Source organism: Mobula hypostoma, chromosome 10 (genome assembly GCF_963921235.1).
Source record: "Mobula hypostoma chromosome 10, sMobHyp1.1, whole genome shotgun sequence".
Lineage (NCBI taxonomy): Eukaryota > Metazoa > Chordata > Chondrichthyes > Myliobatiformes > Myliobatidae > Mobula > Mobula hypostoma.
In genome coordinates this window covers 80,317,199-80,329,234 of record NC_086106.1, presented here as the reverse complement: position 1 = coordinate 80,329,234, position 12,036 = coordinate 80,317,199, and the positions used below count along the sequence as shown (strand labels likewise).

At 39.7% G+C, this 12,036-nt stretch overlaps 1 protein-coding gene across 10 annotated transcripts in view; it reads left to right on the top strand.

Moving 5' to 3' along the window:
* The window catches only part of LOC134352982 (ecto-NOX disulfide-thiol exchanger 2-like), a 265,715-nt gene that overhangs the window by 186,071 nt on the left and 67,608 nt on the right, over positions 1-12,036 (top strand). For all 10 annotated transcript variants that reach the window (XM_063060707.1, XM_063060703.1, XM_063060704.1 and 7 more), the window contains one exon: positions 5,058-5,213. In XM_063060707.1, coding sequence (XP_062916777.1) covers positions 5,058-5,213 — 156 coding nt within the window. The remainder of the gene's footprint in view (positions 1-5,057; positions 5,214-12,036) is intronic.

Below are 12,036 nucleotides of genomic sequence, written 5' to 3'. Positions count from 1 at the left end.
AGTAAATGGCAGGATACTTGGTAGTGTGGAGGAGCAGAGGGATCTGGGGGTACATGTCCACAGATCCCTGAAAGTTGCCTCACTGGTGGATAGGGTAGTTAAGAAAGCTTATGGGGTGTTAGCTTTCATAAGTCGAGAGATAGAATTTAAGAGTTGCGATGTAATGATGCAGCTCTATAAAACTCTGGTTAGGCCACACTTTGAGTACTGTGTCCAGTTCTGGTCGCCTCACTATAGGAAGGATGTGGAAGCATTGGAAAGGGTACAGAGGAGATTTACCAGGATGCTGCCTGGTTTAGAGAATATGCATTATGATCAGAGATTAAGGGAGCTAGGGCTTTACTCTTTGGAGAGAAGGAGGGTGAGAAGAGACATGATAGAGGTGTACAAGATAATAAGAGGAATAGATAGAGCAGATAGCCAGCGCCTCTTCCCCAGGGCACCACTGCTCAGTACAAGAGGACATGGCTTTAAGGTAAGGGGTGGGAAGTTCAAATGGGATATTAGAGGAAGGTTTTTTACTCAGAGAGTGGTTGGTGCGTGGAATGCACTGCCTGAGACAGTGGTGGAGACAGATACACTAGTGAAGTTTAAGAGACTACTAGACAGGTATGTGGAGGAATATAAGGTGGGGGCTTATATGGGAGGCAGGGTTTGAGAGTCAGCACAACATTGTGGGGCAAAGGGCCTGTACTGTGCTGTACTATTATACGTTCTATGTTCACACCATCCTCACACACCTGTGGAAGGATGCTTTTGTGAGAATGCTGTTCGTGGACTGCAGTTCAGCATTCAACATCATAGTTCCAAATAGGCTCAACAAGAAGCTCAGAGAACTTGGCCTTCACGCTGCCTTGTGTAGCCGGATCCTGCACTTGCTGTCAGATCGCCGGTAGGTGGTAAGAGTGAGCTCCCTCACCTCTGCCCCTCTGACCCTTAATACAGATGTGCCCCAGGGCTATGTCCTAAGCTCCCTCCTTTTCTCTCTGTAATACCCATGTCTGTGTCACCACCCACAGCTCCATTCTGCTAATTAAATTCGCTGACAACACTACACTGATTGGCCTAATCTCAAATAATAATGAGGCAGCCTGGAGAGAAGTTCTTGACAGTGTTAAAAAAAACAACCTCTTCCTCAATGTCGCAAAAACAAAGGAGCTGGTTGTGGATTACAGGACGAATGGAGATGGGCTAACCCCTATTGACATCAATAGATCTGGGGTTGAGAGGGTGAACAGCTTTAAGTTCCTCAGCATCCACATCACCAAGGATCTCACATGGTCTGTACATACCGGCTGTGTGCTGAAAAGGGCACAACGGCGCCTCTTTCACCTCAGACAGTTGAATAAGTTTTATATGGGGCCCCAAATCCTAAGAAATTTCTATGGGGGCACAATTGAGAGCATCCTGACTGTCTGGTATGGGAACTGTACTTCCCTCAATCGCAGGACTCTGCAGAGAGTGGTGCAGATAGCCCAGTGCATCTGTAGATGTGAACTTCCCATGATTCAGGACGTTTACAAGGACAGGTGTGTAAAAAGGGTCTGAAGGATCATTGGGGACCCAAGTTACTCCAACCACAAACTTGTTCCAACTCCTACCTTCCAGGAAACGGTACTGCAGCATAAAAGCCAGGACCAACAGACTCTGGGACAGCTTCTTCCACCAGACCATCAGACAATTGCATTTCTGTGTTATATTGACTGTCCTGTTGTACATACTATTTATTATAAATTACTATAAATTGCACATTGCACATCTAGACGGACATGTAACGTGAAGATTTTTACTCCTCATGTATATGAAGGATGTAAGAAATAAAATTAATTCAATTCAATTCAACCTGAAGATGTGAAACAAGTGATTTTTTTAACTTCTTTTCGATGAAGTATGGAAAATGATGGGCCATTTATTCCACTTGGTAATTATGAAATGAACCACTCACTCCTGCAAATCCTCTCAATCTCATTCTCTCCCTGGTGCTAATGACATTGACCCTAGGGATTAAGAATCACTTATTTCCCTCCCTCTAGGATTTCTTGCTTTGCTTCTAAGACTTATCACCCATCTCTAATTTCCCTTGACAGACTGATGGTGGGCTGCTGTCTAAAATCACCACAGTAATGTGCTGGAGATGCTGCCACATAATTGTTAGGTAGCGAATAGCAGCGGTGAAGCAGTCTTGTGAAATTTCCCTGTTAAGATGGTGTTTGATTTGAAGGGGAACTTGCTGATGGTGGCATTTTGATTCACCTGCTGTGCTTGTATTTCCAAGTACTACTTTGCAAGTTTGGGGTAGGAGGTGTTGCTGTCGTACATCTTTTAGATGGACAGCCTCCAGTCAACAGATTTGGCCAGTGCAGATTGTAATCACATATTGGCAGTCAAAACTGTTGTTGAATATGGAGTGGCCATTAATGAAAAGGTTGTTTGCATGTGATTGAGGTGTACACCCACCAGGGGCAGGTAGGTTAAACAGAATGAAGCAGAGGAAAGTCATTATGAGTGTCACATTGCTGAGATGAGTGTGAATTAGAGGAGTAAAGAATAACTTTCGCAAGGAAAACTTGAAGAGAAAACTAATCTACAAGAGGCATTGTCCTAAGAAGGCAACATCTGTCAATAGGGATCCAGACCATGCTGTTTTCTCGATACAGCTATCATGCAATGGGAACCAAACAATCCACACCTCAATATTCAATAACAATCACAAGTAAAACCCTTGCCACCTTTGAGGTCATCTGCAAGGAGTGCTATGGGAGGAATGCAGCATTCATCACTAAGGACCCCCACTATCCAGGCCATTCTCTCTTCTCACTGCTGTTATCAGGAAGAAGGCACAGGAGCCTTAAGTCCCATACCACCAGGTTCATGAATAGTTATTACCCATCAACCAGAATAAATAACTTCACTCACTCCAACACTCGACAACCTATGGACCCACTGTCAAGGACTCTGCAATTCAAGTTCTCTACCTATCTATTATCATGTCAGTCTCAAGTTCCATTAATTGGTAATATACATGCATTATGAATGTGCTTACTTCTGAAGAGCATTTCATATGTGTCTTTATTCTTTTAGCTGCTTGAGTGGTCTCATTTGTAAGTGGACTGCTCCCCTGAGAAACTCTTGCGGCAATCGTAGCCTGTGGTGTTGATGGGCTACTTAAAATGTTGGCTGTATCTTTTTCAGGTTTCCCGGTGCCTGGCCGCCTATTCAGCACCATTAGTGGTTTACCCAGCGCTAGTTCCAGGCATGCACTGGCAATCCCCAAGCAGCAGCCACATCACTCTATTCCATTTCTTAAGTGAAAGGGTATTGCTTTTTATACTGACAGCGGCCACTAACATGGTGAACAGATGCTGACCGGACCACTGCCCAATCTGGGTACAGATGTGTCTGGATTCTTGTTTATTATTATTATTTTATTTATCTATCCATCTAATCATCATTATTATTATTTTGGAGTTTTTTTGTACTTGCATAATTTGTTGTCATTTGCACATTGGCTGTTTGTCTCTGTTGTGCACAGTTTTATTTTTATTTTAGAGATTTAATGTGGATCAGACCCTTCCAGGCCAATGAGCTGCACTGGTGTGCAACCCACCTATTTAATACTAGTCTAATCACAAGATAATTTACAATGACCAGTTAGCTTACTGATTGGTAAGTCTTTGGAATATAGGAGGAAACCGAGGGACCTGGAGGAAATACATGTGCTCACAGGAAAAGTGTACAAACTTTCTTAGCGAGTGTATTGGAATTGAACTCTGAACTCCAAAGCCCCAAACTGCAGTAGCATTGCACTAACCACTATGCTACCGTGGCATCCATTTTCCATTGATTCCATTGTGTTTCTTTGTATTTACTGTGAATGCCCACAACAAAATATAGTGACATATATGAACTTTGAGCAACAGTTTCTTCCTCACTGCTATCAGGTTCTTGAATTGATCTGAAAAACCCTAACACAACCTCAGATTCTTTTTTACTCATTCTCTCAACTTACACTTCACAATTTTGCATTGTGTACATTATGTATAGTTTACATTAATTTATGATAGTTATCTCTGTAATGTGTTGCTGTTGCAAAAAGTTAATTTTCCATGTCATTTTTACCCTGAGTACGTATGCCCATGACAAAAAACTTGAACTTAAAGAAAATCATAATTTTCTGTAGGCATAAAAATTACTTACTAGTAGTGCTAGGATGGGTAAGTCCAATTAGAGGTCAAAAAGACTTACCTAGCAGGCAAAAGACATGGGTTAAATATTAACTTAGTATTTCACATTAGCTGAGTAAGAAGATAATACCAATATCATTAAAATAATGAGGTAGGAATCTTTATTTCATTTTTAAAGATCTGAGTATCATTGGCTTAGCCAGCTTTCTCTTCCCATCCCAAATTACTCTTGAGAAGCAGGTGGTGAGGTAGCTCCTTGAACCACTACAATATTTAATGAATGTCCATGTACAGTGCTGACAAATAGAGAGTTCTAAGATTTGGATCCAGTGATGATGAAGGGTTGGAGATACATTTGATACATTTCCAATTTGGGATGGTGTGCACCTGGAAGGTGAACCTGAAGGAATTCTTGACATGCACATGGTGTCCTTTTACTTCTTGAAGAAGTCAGTGGTTTGGTCTATAATTGTTTGAGTAGCTTGGGCAAGTTAACCAAAGTATGTTCGACATATGGTACATAGTGCAGCCGCAATGTGCTCATGTCAGGTCAAGTTGAGTGTTTATATGCACAAGTATGGTGAGGTATGGGTACAATGAAATACCTGCACAAGCAGCATTGCAAAGATAAATGGTACAAACAAAAATATGGTGGATGGAATGAATGTGTAAGGTAGTGGGTGGAGGGGAGAACATCAGTCAAGCATGTCATTTTGTCTTAGGTGTCTTCTAACACCCAAGGCTGGAACCTCATGACAGAAAAGGGAAAGGCTAAGATTTGGTGTTCAATTTAAAGCAATGCTTTTGGACTATCAAAATTAACGTGAGAAAATTATCACGCTTTCTCATGTTTGTTTCTTTTCTTTTCCTCAGAGTTTGACCGAGGTCTTAGCATGATGACTGGCATTCCTCCTATTAATACAATGATGCCTGGATTGGGCATTGTCCCTCCTTCAATTCCTCAAGACATGTTTGTTGTGAAGGAGATCATCCATTGCAAAAGCTGTACACTTTTTCCTCCAAATCCAAGTAAGTCTACAAGGAACAACTTGATCATTAATAGAATTTGTTGTACTTTAGCTGATGTCTTTCACCAATTTATTTTCTAAGAGATTAATTACAATTGACCAATGAATACCCAATGCATTCAGATGTACAGTATAAATGTCAACTTTCCTTTTTCGTAAATGTAATTCAGAAGACCTATTCAAAGCTGAGAAAAAACATTGATGATCTTGTTTCAGTACACTGGAAAAGATGTTCACCATGCCTTTTACATGCATAAGAAATGTAACAACAGAACATATTGTATCTCCAATATGCTCTGACATTCAGTAAGATCATGGGTATTCATTGACCTGCCACGTACTCACTTTTCTCCATGTTTTTATTAACCAATTGATATAGCAACCTATCAACAATCAACTTAAAGATAATAAATAACCAGGTATTAATTCCTTTTGTGGAATAAAGTTGCAAATTCTATCTTTACAATAAGCTGTTTCTGAATTTGTTGCCTGTAAGCCTTTAAAATTCATGCTGTCTCTCTGATCCACACCCAGAAAAATCTCTCAATCGACTCTATTGTTTTCTGTGCTATTTTGATAAGATAATGCTGAAAAGAATATCAAGAAATTTTTGGCTAAAGTTATGTTTTATTAGCACATGAGTCGAAAATGTCTGATAATCAATAGTTTTGGACCATCTGCATTATTAATGCCAGTTGGTATGAGGATATTTTAGTATCAGTTACCTGTTTTATCTCTCTTGTGAAGGCTACTGTGCTGTTTTTGAACTAGTTGATGCTTGTCCCAGCTCCTGTTTTGCTTGCATTCAATTGATGCCATAATTTTATTTGGTGAGAACAAATAAAGATTATGACAGAATTACATTGGTTCCTAGTACCTTTTCAAATACTTGAAAACAAGCTGAAATGGTCCATTTTATCAATTGATATTATCAATCTCAGAATTATAAATGTAAATTTACAGTGGAGGAAAATGTGTAACTACCCTGTTCTAATGATTTAATTGAGAATGCTTTCTTTAAACTCTTAGAATAGAACGGTACAGCACAGTATGGGCCCTTTAGCCCACAATGTTGTGTCAGCCTATATAAACCTACTCCAAGGTCAGTTTAACTCTCCCCTCCTACACAGCCCATAGTCGATCTTTTTTTTATATCCATGTGCCTGTCTAAGAGTTTCAAATGTCCCTACGGTATCAGCCTCAACCACCATCCCTGGCAGCGCATTCCAGGCACCCTTCATTCTTTGTGCAAAAAAAAAGAACCTACTCTGACATCTCCCCTGAACTTTCCTCCACTCACCTTAAACAGACATCCTCCGGTATTAGCCATTGCTGCCTGGGAAAAAAATGCAGGTTATCCACTCTGTCTATGCCTCTCATAATTTTATCGTCACTATCAAACCGCCTCTCATCCTCTGTCACTCCAAAGAGAAGTACTGTTGCTTGCTCAATCTTTCCTTATAAGAAATGTTCTGTAATCCAGGCAGTGTCCTTCTGAATCTCCTCTGCATCCTCTGTGAAGCTTCCACGTTGCTTCCAATAATGAGGCAACCAGAACTGAACACAAAAGTGTGGTCTAATCAGAGTTTTATAGGGCTGCGACATTACCTTGCAACTCTTGAACTCAATCTCCCGACTAATGAAGTCCAGAACACTGAATACTTTTTTAACTGCTTGTCGACTTATATGGCAACTTTGAGTGATCTGTGGACCTGGACCCTAAAATCCCTCTGTTCCTCCACACTGCTAAGAGCCTATACTCCAAGATGAAAGATAGATGGAACTCTATCTGCCACTTTTCTTTTCAACTCTGCATTTTATCTATATTCCTTTCTATCCTACAACAATTTCTACACTTTCTACAGAATCTCTAACCTTTGTGTTATCCGCAAACTTATTAACCCATTTTTCCTTTTCCTCATACAAGTCATTTATAAAAATCACCAAAATCTTGATGATATTATGACCTTAATATGGCATCAAGTTGCTATTTTTCTTCATTCTAACCTAATTGTCAGTTGAAACAGAATTCTCAAAGTAAAAGTTAGAAATGTGCAAAATGCTGTATAAACTGCCACTTCATATATTCACTACTCAGTCAGATCCATTAATTGATTAATGAGATTGATTTTGTGTTCTTTAATTCACTGTAGTTCTTTTGAATGAGAAGCACTTTTTAAAAGTCTTGTGTATCGAGTTATTGTGACTCAAAATTAATTAAATTTTGAAGAGTAAAGGAAAATATCAGATTGATGATGCTCACTGTAAAATGTCTGCTCCCGCCAATTCTGGGTGATGGTGCAGAGAAGAAATTACCTTTATCTGTAAGGCTTATTTGAAAGCATGATATGAAAGATTAGTTAGTTAATTATGAAAAGGATCTGTAACTTTAAATTCCTTGGTGTTACCATATCAGAGGATCAGTGCTGGGACCAGCATACAAGTGCCATCACAAAGAAGGCACTCTACTTTTTTAGAAATTTGTATAGATTTGGCATGTCATCTAAAACTTTGACAGACTTCTATAGATGCAAGGTGGGAGAGTATTCTGACTGGTTGTGTTATGGCCTGGTATGAAAAAAAAATTGCCCAGGAATGGAAAAGTCTGCAAAAAGTGGTGGACACAGCCCAGACAATAACAGGCAAAGCCCTTTCCATCATTGCAAGAACTGAGCATTGCTACCAGCAAGCAGTATCCATCATTAAGGACCTCCATCATCCAGATCATAGTTTCTTCTCACTACTGCCATCACACAGGAGGTACCAGAGTATTAGGTCCCACACTACCAGGTTCAGGATCAGTTATTACTCTTCACCCATCAGGCTGCTGAACCCAGTGTGGACATCTACACTCACTACAACACTGAATTGATCATTGAACACAGCCTATAGACTCACTTTCAAGGATTCTCCAACTTGTGTTCTCGTATTGTTTATTTACTTATGTATTATTTTTTAATTTTTGTATTTATAGTTTGTCTGTGATAATGAATTTACTTTGAACTTTGTATTGCAGTGTAGTGAAAAGCTTGTGCCTTCTGTCCATGTAGATCAAATCATAACACTGTGCATTGAGGTAGAATGTAGAATAAAGTGTAACAGCTATGGAGAAAGTGCAGTGCTTTTCGACAGTGAGAATCAAGATCATAACAAGGTGAGTTGTGAGCTCAAGACTCCATCTTACACTAGGAACCAATTTAATAGTCCTGTGACAGTGGGATGGCAGTTGTCCTTGAGCCTGGCAAATTGTGTCTTCGAGTTTTTGTATCTTCTGCCCAATGAAGAGGGCAGAAGAGAGAATGGCTGGGGTGGGTAGGGGACTCTGCTTTTACTGGCTGCTTTGCTGAGTCAGTGAGAAGTATAGACAGAGTTCATAGATGGGAAGCTAGTTTCTGTGATGAGCCGAGACATGTTCACAAATCTCTGTGGTTTCTTTGCAGTCACAGGCATACCAAACCTTGATGCATCTGGTTAGAATGCTTTCTAGTGTGAATTGATTTAAAACTGGAAGGGTCAACAGGAACATGCCAAATTTCTTTGGTCTCCTGAGGAGGTGTGCCATGGCATTTATGTGATTGGACCAACTTGAAGCTCTCAATCCTCTCAACTTCAGCACCATTGATGAAGATAGGAATATATGCACCCCCCCCCCCCTTCGTGAAATCAATGACCAGCTCTTCAGATCTGCTGATGAAACACTCTGGCTCTGTCGGCTGCGTAAGTCTAGGGAAGACGATCTCTGGCCCTGCCAAATGTGTGAGATTCAAGGTGTAAGCCCACCCCAAAACCCTCTGTTTGTGTGGATACCGCGTGATTTGTTACCCTGTTATAAATCAGTACCACAAAATATTAGACGGAACACTGCATACAATTAAACAATTTAGCTTTATAATTCTTAATTTGACTAAAGGGTTAGTTAAAAAAAAACAAAAAAAAAGGGCCCGCTTTAATGAAACCATCTACTATGCTCAAGTTGAAGCTCGTGGTTTCCCCTTCGATTCTCCTTCGATCTCCCTGGCTTTCGTTGGATCATGGCCCCACTCCAGGTCGAGTCCTATGACCGCTTCTCTCCGGCGTCTTCTACCTTCATCTCTCCCTGAACCAGAAGACCCAGCTTACACACCAGTGTCAGGCACACAACACTAAAAAAAAATCACACTCCCTTCATTAGACAGCTCACATTCCAAAGCACCGGTTATCTCTAACCATAACCCGAGCACTGCTTCTAGAGAAAGACCATTACATTAGCAGTGAAACCTCTCCCAGGGTGTTACACTGACATTGAGGGAAAGGTTGTTTCATGACACCATGTTATTAATCTCTGTATCTCCTTCTTGTATTCTGACTCATCATTTGCGATATGACCCACTACAGTGATATCATCTGCAAATGTAGAATAACTGTGGCAGAGGTGTTGCAGCCTATCCTTATTGATAATGGTCTGTTGGTCAGGAAGTCCATTTGAACAGAATGGTAGAATAGTGGTTAATGTAGTGCCTTTAGAGCAACCAAGTTCAACTCCATCACTGTGCTTGTATGTTCTCCCCATGACTGGATTTCCTCTAGATGCCCCAGTTTCCTTCCACATTCCAAAGATGTTCAGGTAGGAGACTAATTGATCACGTGGTGTAATTTGATGGTGCAGGCTCATTGGGCTGGAAAGGCCTGTTACTGTGCTTAATCTCGAAATCTAAATTATAAATTGAGACTCAAGTTGTCGAGGGAATCGGAGTTCGGTGATGGGTTGATCCAACTCTTTCACTTTGCTTCTCAGTCTTCATATCATCTGAATCGGAGTAAGGAATTAAGTCACAAAATTTGTTGTTTTGTGGCAGCAATACATAAAAATTGCCATAATTGACAATCAGAATATACAGTCGTTTGTATTTTAAGAAATAGTGCAAAAAGAGAGCAAAATATTAAGTTGTGTTCATGGACCATTCAGAAATCTGATGGCAGAGGAGAGGCGCTGTTTTTAAAACATTAAGTGTGTGTCTTCAGACTCCTGTACCCCCTCCCTGATGGTAGTCATGAGAAGGGGATATGTCCTGAATGTGAGGGTCCTTAATGATACATGGCACCTTCTTGAGGAATTGCCTTTAGAAAATGTCCTTGATGTTGGGGAGGTTAATGCCTATGATGGAGCTGTTGAGTTTACAACTCTCTGCAGCTTTCCCCAATCCTGTGCATTAGGGCCTCCATACCAGACGGTGATACAACCAGTCAGGATGTTCTCCTCAGAACATCTGTAGCAATTTGCTAGAGGCTTGATGAGACACCAAATCTCCTCAAACTTCTAATAAAATAAAGCCATTGGTGTGCCTTGTTTATTATTGCATTAATATGTTGGGCCTAGGATAGAAATTCAGAGATATTGACACCCAGGATCTTGAAGCTGCTTACTCTTTCTCCCCTCGATGACAACTGATGTACGTTCTCTGAATTTCCCCTTTTTCTGAAGCCACAATCAATTCCTTGGTCATACTGATATTAAGTGCAAGATTGTTAATGCAGCACCACTCAGCCAACTGATTTTTCTCACTCTTGTAGCTTTGTTGTCTTGTATTTAAGAGTTTGACAGTCACAACTTTGAATGTGCTCTTTGGTATTTTCCTCACTTTTCCCCTTCTGATAAGAGTTCTTTGACTTGAATGTTAAGATAGTTATTGTTTTCACAGATGTTGCTTGACATGTCTTTTTTAATATTTTCTGTTATTATTTCATATTTCAGCTACAGTTTTTAAAAAAAATTTACTAATTATAAACTTTAGATCTTTTTCTACATAATTGTCGTACTGCTCTTTGAGAAATGTCAATCACAAAGCCCAATATTTTGTCCCTTATTATATCTCTTGTCTCCACAGGTACTGATTCAACTTCCTTATCTTTCAGGCTGAGTCTTTTTCCAATTTTCTTTATCATTAGAGCAATGTATTCCCCCTCTCACCCACTGTTTATTCTTTTTTTCTTTTTTTTAAAATGTTAACTAACAGTCCTTCAATTCACAGCCATATCTCAGTGATGAATGTATTGTTTATTTCAACTGTCATGCCCCCTTATCTGTCCAAAGATTAGGTTTAGAAACAGATGTAGTTTTTATTATGTTTACAAACTCTTGGCCAAATTGCACATGTATTTGACAAATTCTCAACCACTTGATGGTACACTGCACCCTTTATTGTATATATGTTTGGTCCAGATGAGTGTAAAATTAAGGAGCTTCTTACTTTTTAAAAAAAAGAGGTGTTAGAGAAGTGAAGTTGTAAGAAGTGTTTGAAAAATAGAAATAATAATATGATTTAATAGAAAAAAAATTTAAGAATTTAAAATGCTTCTTAGGATATTGTATAATGTTGCATGAATAAATGATTAGATTGATTACAGGAAATGTAATTGACCAGTATGAGAACTATTATGTTCCTAGTTGATAAAGTTGGAATAGTTGTAGACTGCCTGATTAGAATAAGGAATAAATCATCTGATTACACTGTGGCGCAGAATGTACAATTCTTCATCCATGTGGTAGATTAATACCAGAGTGCATGCAAGTGGTTGATCCACATCTAAGCTTCCTAATTGGAGAGAATAAAATTTCCACTGACTGTCCAGTGATTTGTGCCATAGATGATCACAGAGATGTAGCACACCACAAAAACCTCCTTTGATGTACAGCCTCTTTCCTAATTAATGTTTTCAAGATGTGCATCTTGTTGGCAGGCTAAATCTCAGTTTGCCTTGGGAAGCTTGTAATGACCCAACTTTTTATACAGCTGCATTCCTTCTGAGAACGTGCTTTCACAGTATCATAGGGAAGGGATTTTCGG